The sequence below is a fragment of the Rattus norvegicus genome, chromosome 8, assembly GCF_036323735.1.
Source record: "Rattus norvegicus strain BN/NHsdMcwi chromosome 8, GRCr8, whole genome shotgun sequence".
NCBI classification, from domain to species: domain Eukaryota; kingdom Metazoa; phylum Chordata; class Mammalia; order Rodentia; family Muridae; genus Rattus; species Rattus norvegicus.
In genome coordinates, this window is record NC_086026.1 from 48,123,159 (window position 1) to 48,131,865 (window position 8,707).

Here is an 8,707-nt window from a genome sequence, read left to right on the forward strand (position 1 = left end):
GCAGTACCTGTAATGGCGGTGTCTACCTTAAGTCATCTTTTTCCAGGCCGCACTTATTTTGTGCCTCTGAGGTTTCAAATTCACGTCACCTGAGCAATTAGAATGTCTATGCTGAGTTTACAATCTTTAGCTACTATTTGTCAGGAAATAAATATTCTTTAAGGACTCTCATTATTCTAAAAATATGATCATGAGAAAATACGCAATTATCAGGGTTAATTCCCCAACTGCCAAATTATTTTGTCAATAGATTCCTGTTTTGCCTAACTTTCAGATCCTAGTAAAATTTTAAGCATGTGGATTATTGAAGAGCTGAGCTAAATTTTTTATTCTGATCCAGCAGACATGGGTTGTTCTGAGATCTGTACATTCCTTAGAAGTCTCTGGCTGACACCACCAACCCAATGTGTTACCAAGATTTTAGAGGAACAACGCCTTTCCTTACAAGTTGTATCATATTTTTAATAAGTTTAACATTAATACATAATAAATATATGTGCTTGAATATTATTAGTATCACATGAATGTTATTAGTAGATTCCCCAAGAATCAAAACTGCCATGTTTTGTGCCTAATTTTAGAATTCCCAGGATTACAATAGAATGTTCAAAATGAAAGGGACAGAGACACCATTGGGGCTATAGAAGCAGTTAACTTATTCCATAACTAAATGGTTAGAACCTACAACAATGTAAATTCTCAAACTATCAAACATGTTTTTTAAGACTAAGTGTCATCTATTCTAACCAATTCTCAAAATATCATATGAATTATATTTGAAAGAAATTAAAGTGTGCAAGTGATACCTTACTGAATATGTGGTAGCTTTCTAGCTTTCTTCAATTGTTCCGCATATCCTGTATTTAAGATGTGTTGAGTTATTTTACATTTTATGTTTATTTATTTTTACTAACATGCATTAAGTGATATATATATATATATATATATATATATATATATATATATATATATATGAGTTGAATATGTTATTTCCACACAAGCACAATAGATTAGCAGTAGATTTGCTTAGGCTTAGATTCATAGAGTTCAAAAATGATCAAGAATATGTGGAAATATTAAAATCCAACTATATGATGTGCTCAATTTGACAAATATCATAATTTTAGGTTCCTCAGGAGACAGTTCCATAGAGATAGTGCCACTTTTGTTATCATTATACTGTTACTCTAAGGTTCTGAACAAACCTTAATATGGAGGACCAAAAAATCCTGTGAATAAAAATTATATTATAATTAGAGAATAATTAAAGATTTAAACTAGTCCTACCAAAAATAATGAGTGAATGAATAAATATATAAATAAACAAAAACTAAACATTTTCCTTGGTAGTCAGTACTGATCATGTGATATTTATATAAATAAACATCAAGTTTACACACACACTCTCTGTCTCTCTCTCTCTCTCTCACACACACACATACACACACATATATATATACATATAAAAACTGATTATATATCACATTTTTATTGATGTCATCACAGTGGAATTATGTTCTATTCTTGATGTGAGTAATTTTCAGTAGAACAAGGGGCTTATTTTTGTTCTAACCAACGCTATTGCATAGATTTTAATTGTTGAACCATAAATTATCAAACCTAGTTATCTTTAACTTTCCACAAGCTTGAAAAATCAAGAAAAACTAAGCATTACTTCAAAGATTTCTTTATGAACAGAATTTAATGAAATCAGAAATCAGTTACACATTATCTGGCTTGAACTGCTTTGCAAGAGAAAGTCTACTCAACTGGAAATTTTCAAATCCTGATGTAAAATTGATCAGGATGTCATTAGCATTACACATATCTTTTAAACATGCATACAAATGAAAATTAAAATAAATCTGATTTACAAAATGTACTCAATAAAATTTTATTTAAAACATAATTCCTTGGAATGATAACAAAACTTTGTTAGATATAAATAGTATGTGTGTCAGAATCTTTCCTTAAATATTTTATAGGAGGAATAAGGTAACTATTATGGATTTAATAAATTCTAGAACCTGTGCAGAAATGGTAAGAGCAGAAAATTCTGTTTGAATGTGTTAGTTGCAATCAATTGGGCTAAAATATGGAAGACTAAACTAAACAATCAATAGATAAAACATAAGGTTACTGGATCGAACATGAGCTCAACACACAATTTTCTCTAAAATAGATTTAAAAATTCCAATCAGTAATCTAAAGTAATACACTAAAGAAGGAAGGCAATTAAGATTCATTGAAGATTAGGCCAGAATGTGAACTTTGCCAAGTAGTTTCCAAACTAAAAATCATAAGGATTACAGTTCTAAATCTGATGTTTTTTCTCATTGATAGGATTAGAAACTTTTAGAAATACATCCTTAACATTGAAAATTAGAAAGAAAGTATTTTTTTAAGTAACCATACAGTCAAAGTGATATAAGGTTGATGTGATTGATAGAATAAGGTAAATATGTTGATGATATCCTTATCATTACTTTTGACTCTGATGAATACATGACAATTTTGTAGATCAAATAAGAATGGATAATTATAGATATGAGATTAAATGAAAGTATCTGAATGTTTAGAATATTAACGAATCAATTGAGGTGAAAAATAGAAATTCAAATAATGTATCCTTTGATGACTATATTAATAAATAAATCTCCTTACTTCAGTTTACACAAATGATTTTCTTTCTAGTATTTTCTTCAGGGCAGTACTAACATCCTTATTCCTCAGACTGTAGATCAAGGGGTTCAGCATGGGCACAACGATGGTATAAAACACAGAGGACACTTTCCCTTGGTCCATAGAGCTGACTGATGATGGCTGTAAGTACATAAATGCAGCAGACCCAAAGAAGACAGCAACAGCCAAGATGTGGGAGCTGCAGGTACTGAATGCTTTGTACCTGCCCTCAGTAGAACGAATGTGTAGGATGGTGGCAATAATGAAGATATAAGAAGTAAGAATAGTCAAGGTTGGAACAACAATGTTAAATGTACCAAAGAATAAAATTAACAATTCATTAACATAAGTACTAGAGTGTGCAAGCTCCAGCAGGGGAAGAAGATCACAGAAATAGTGGTTGATCACATCTAAGTTACAGAACTGAATTCTTATCATGAAGCCTGTGTGAGCTGATGCGCAAACCACACCAATAATATAGACTCCAGAGATCATGGAAATGTAAATCTGATAGGACATGATTGCATTGTAAAGCAGTGGGTTACAGATGGCAACATAGCGATCATATGCCATTGCAGCTAACATATGACACTCTGCAATAGCAAAAATGAGAAAGAAAAAGAGCTGAGTCATGCATCCAGTGTAGGAGATAATGTTCTTCTCTGCCACAAAGTTCACCAACATTTTTGGGGTAATGACTGTGGAATGGCAGAGATCAATAAAGGACAAACTGCTGAGGAAATAGTACATTGGTGTGTGCAGGAGGGAACTGAGCCTAATCAGTGTAATCATGCCCAAATTCCCCACTACAGTGACTATGTATATTCCTAGGAAGAGGACAAAGAGAGGCATCTGAAGTTCTGATTTTTTTGAGAGCCCAGTCAGAATGAACTCAGGAAATACGCAATAGTTTCCTGTTGCCATATCCTCTGTTCAAATCTCTGTTCAAAGAAAAGAGAAAGATGTATATGTTACAATGACTTTGTTATTGTTTTTTTTCTCCATCTTTATTAAATTGGGTATCTCTTATTTACATTTCAATTGTTATTCCCTTTCCCAGTTTCCAGGCCAACATCCCCTTAACCCCTTCCCCTCCCCTTCTATGTGGGCATTCCCTTCCCCATCCTCCCAGTGCTATTCATGCATATACATTGACTTAATTTGACGTTATTGACATTATTTTATAAAAATAATTTTAATGCACAGCATAAAAAATACTGCCCATAGGCACTTTGATGATTTCAGTAGCTACACAGAAACGTCTTGATTTGAAGCTTTCCTGTCTTCTATGAGAACTAAATCTCATAATAGCCTAAAGTAATATGGAATCTGTCAAGGCCGAAAAGTAATCAATAGTTTCAATCAGCTCCAAACTATATGACCTACAATAATTGAAAGTGTGGCAAGATGCCCTCAAGTGTGTAAAATGGCACTAAAATCATGGTGGTAAGTAACTACTACCTAATTGGACTTATGGCCTGCTCAGAAACGGGCCTGGTAGTAATAACGTAACTTACAACTCCTGTGTCATGAAATCATAGACCTAAAGAAGCAACTACTACTACTTACTTACTAATTTGTAAACACATTTGTAATACCTATTCTTGCATCTGCAAATAGGGTTAACTCTCCAATCTCATCAAACAAACTTCTTTTGTAGCAATTTGAGACAAATAGGAAAGTCACCATTGGTCAAAAGCTATATAATTGACTTTCAAAGTCCTGATTGATTCATCTATAACATATCATGCCATCTAATCTAACACTCAGAGTATATAACTTAATAGGGTTGCAAAGATTATAAGAAGCAGAGGACCAGAAAGTATGCTTTGACAGATATGCTGGAAGCTACACCTATAAAATAGCAACTTGTGTTTGCCTAAACAAAAGCAGCACCATGACAACACAAGTAGATGTGCCAACTGGATGGGAAAAATCTCACAAGGCCTTATGTCTAGATCAATAGTTACAGGCAATTAATGGCTGATGAGAAAGAGAGAATCAGTCTTCTACAGATATGTTCTCAGATCCCACTGTTCAGCCTCAAATGCATATAAGCAATGCTGTATGGTCTCAACAGGATATATATATATATATATATATATATATATATATATATATATATATATATATATATATATTTGTGTGTACACATGAATGCAATATACATATACATATATATATATATATATATATATATATATATTGTACACACACACAAACACAAATACATACATACATGTGTCATGAATTTGAGAGAGAATACAGGCAGGGAAGAACTTGGAACAGAGACAGGTGGAAATGATATAACCATAATACTCTTGTAAAAACTTTTCAAATTTTTAAATTAAAATTTAAAAATAAAGCTCTGTTGGGGGCTTGGAAATCTACATATATGAGTCACTGTCAATGAGTAAAAGTGACTGACAATCTGAATGTAAACTCTTCCTGAAAGCAATGGCTTAAATGTCCCCAAATGCCCTAGTTACGATCAGAGCTTTTCTTCACAGACATTTCAATTTCATATAATCTTTCAAATTCATGTTTTACATAAAATTATTAGACACTGCTTATTATCTAAAATTACCCCTTTTCATTTTCATATATGCAAAACCATGCTCTCTCAATTTTGACCTTCCATTCTGAAAACTACTTACATCATCGATATATTTGGTTTGCAATTTTGTGTTCTTCTTTTGTTCTGTTGAACTATCCAAAAAAGTTTAAACAAAGCCACATGTATGGCCATGTTTCTGAACTATCCAGTGGAGTTTGGAGAGTTCACCAATGAGTTCACAATTCAAGACAATATCTGTTCCTCTCTCAGATACTTTCAGTAAACTTTAGCTCACTCTGAGGTTTATAGAGCTTTAGTAGGACAGTGGGTCTCCTGCACAGAAAGTACTGTTGTATGAGCCAGTCTTGTATAAGCCCAGTAGACAACCAGATACACTGTGAGTTCCAGAATAAAATAGTAGTGTCATGTCCCAGACATGATGTTTGACATTCATTACTATTAAAATTAAACGGAATGTGTAACAGCAATGATACAAAAAGCAAAACAGATTAATCTACAATTAGGTCATCCATTGCTCCTGGCCTACGTCTTGAGAATATCAGAATCAATTGTGGTTAAATGGTGAGACACAAAGTCAAAGTACCTGTTTTTTTTTTCTTTACTCACACTCACTCATTTAACAGTAATATGGTTTTGGCTGCTGTGTTGTTGTTATTGGTTGTCTTAATAACTGGATAAAACAAGTAATTGTCAACCTCTACATAAAACATCTAGTTTTGATAAATCAAGAAAAACAGGTAGTTCATGAGTGTGTTTTACTAGTATTCTACCAAATTTTAAACAAGTTATCAATATAAATTTAACTATTTATAAATTATCATGATACACAAAGAAGAAATGTATACTGAGGAAACAGACTCTTGAATGTCACGATCTTTGCACTAAATATTAAGTATTTTAATAACTTTGTTTACCAAGTTAAATTCCTAAGTGTGTCTGAAGTAAATAATTTAAAACATAAAATATTTTAAATCTAAATTTTGTTACTAATACAACTTTTAAAATCTACAGTGTAGGCAAAGGACCAAAGTTCAGGCTTAAATACCTGAAGAAAAATTCTAAACAAATTACATGGTGTCTAAGAATAGTTTATTTCCTTATAAAGAGAATTCACAAACACATTTACCAGTAAAACTAAAACAAAAACAAAACCGTAACAATTTGTTAAAATTGAGATGTTTTTGCAATGAAAATTAAATTACCAACTGAAGGTACAATCAAAACACATATTCTAAAATGTAATAAGATATATTTTTTTAAAAAATTAAAACAATTAAATAAGACAGCTTACCAAAATTATGTACATGTATTTGATTAGTAAGTAGTACATAGATAAGACCAAATACTCATTATCACTAACCAGCATTGAAATTAAAAAGAGACATCCTTCACACACTTCTATTACAATGGATTTAATAAGTTGTGACAGTGCCAGTTTTTGGCAAGGAATAGTCAGACATAACATGCATCTTGTGTACCGTGTGAAACTGCTTCCCTACTTTAGAAAATAACTTATAATTTACTCTAATTTTAAAGACACATTAATAATACAAATGAACAGTTTATACCATAAGTTTTACTCAGGAAAGAAATGTTAGTATTTTCTGTAGCGTTATCTGTACGAAAATGTACATGGCAGATGTATTCATGATAACCTTCAGTCACTCATAATCTATTTGTTCAACAGACACAACTTGTAGTTTATGTGCTTTTTAAATCATAATTATCCTTGTGTGTGTTCATACAGTAGTACTCACAGAGGTCACAGGCGATTAGATTAGTTGCTTCTTTCTTGACATCACACTAATCCTGTGGCTTGAACTAGTGATGTTAGTTTGGTGACTAGTGTCTTAACCGCATGACAAAGTTTCCAACTATCATGTTGCAAGGGATTTCAAGCCCTATTCTAGTCTCTGATCAGCCATGTACATACGTTCAGGCAAAACCCCAAAAATGTAAAATTAAAAATATATAAATAAATAAAAACTAATTACAGAGGATGAACAAACATTCATAATAATGTTGTAAAAACAGGTTACAAAACTAGAATCAAGTCTGAGTGTCATGCAATTTTGAATGACTTTCCAATCCAACTAAAATTTATGATTCTATATGTACTTTCTATTTTATTATTTGAAACAGTATTTTATATTTATTAATCATTGTAGAACCTTGAAGATTATTTTTGCATGCAATGCAAAATTTGGTCCTTAATAATTATAACCACAAATTAAAAATATTGGAGAGTCTGTCAATTAACTTTTCTCACAGAGTTTGAACAGAGCCATTTAATTAAGGCTATAATTTAGATGACAGAGCAGAAGAGGAGCTCAATGAACATTGTCATTAATGATCTCTATTGTGTCTTTTAATTGTTTTTCATGACCAGAATTATGGTCACTCAGAACACAGGTTCAAGGGGCTGGAGAGATGGCTCAGCACTGACTGCTCTTCCAGAGGTCATGAGTTCAATTGCCAGCAACCACATGGTGGCTCACAACCATCTGTAATGAGATCTGGTGCCCTCTTCTGGCCTGCAGTCACATATGCAGGCAGAATGCTATACATAAAATAAATAAATAAATATTAAAAAAAAAACACAGGTTCAAAATTTTTACCCAGTTAAACCTAATTGATTTTTATCTGTTAATTAAACCCGAGTTGAGCAATACCTCTTCCATATGATACAATGATGTCCTTGTAGCTGACAGACATAAGATATTACAAAACTAGAAATCATAATAGTGAAATATCCTTTCTTTTTTAAAACCTATTTAAAAAGTATAATCAGCGTCATTCATTGTTGTCTAAAAATATTTTGTTGTTCAATTCACTTAAAGGCATCAAGAAAATATTTCCCAATCCATAGTAACAAAGTGAATATTCAGGACCTTGCAAAGTGGTTGGAAATTCTATATAAACATTAAGAAAAAATTGTGAATAATTAAATGACTGCCGATATTGAAGAATATTTCCCTTATCAGCAAGTGATTCTTCTAGAGTTGTGCTCTTTAATTACAGTTTTGGATGGACACTTACCTTCCTTTCTGAAAGTCTTAGCACCAAATTTTACTTGCCACTTAAAAATCACAAGTGCTGATATTAGGAAGCACAGGTATCAGCATCCTATAACCTTCAGTGATCATGGCCAGGACAGAAGCCTCAGTTCAACTTTTAATCAGAGGTCAGCATCCTTAAAGTTGCATATATATTCAGGATTCCAACTCACTTGCATGGTTTCTCTTATGTTCAGAAGTTTTTTTCCTGAGTTTTTAAGTCTCAGCTACATAATACAATACTCTCCAAGGATTTCGCATTCTCAGGAAGTAGACTCATGAGAATTGAATTAGTTGCATTTTTGATTCCCAGTAGACTATTTTTTTTCCTTTTTAAAAATAATTACTTTTATTTTTAAAGTTATGATGCACTTTGTTCATTTATTCCTTC

At 32.1% G+C, this 8,707-nt stretch overlaps 1 protein-coding gene across 1 annotated transcript; it reads right to left on the reverse strand.

Moving 5' to 3' along the window:
* Positions 1–2,575: 2,575 nt before the first annotated feature.
* On the reverse strand, positions 2,576–8,492 carry Or8g23 (olfactory receptor family 8 subfamily G member 23). Its single transcript, NM_173129.2, has 2 exons — positions 8,300–8,492; positions 2,576–3,623 (listed from the first exon to the last, which is right to left on the reverse strand). The coding sequence occupies exon 2, from the start codon at positions 3,604–3,606 to the stop codon at positions 2,671–2,673; it is 936 nt and encodes a 311-aa protein (NP_775152.2). The 5' UTR covers positions 3,607–3,623; positions 8,300–8,492; the 3' UTR covers positions 2,576–2,670.
* Positions 8,493–8,707: the final 215 nt, after the last annotated feature.

What these genes read in the sequence shown, in the direction of transcription:
- Or8g23 (NM_173129.2), bottom strand. Translation starts at nt 3,606, where the DNA reads ATGGCAACAGGAAACTATTGCGTATTTCCTGAGTTCATTCTGACTGGG.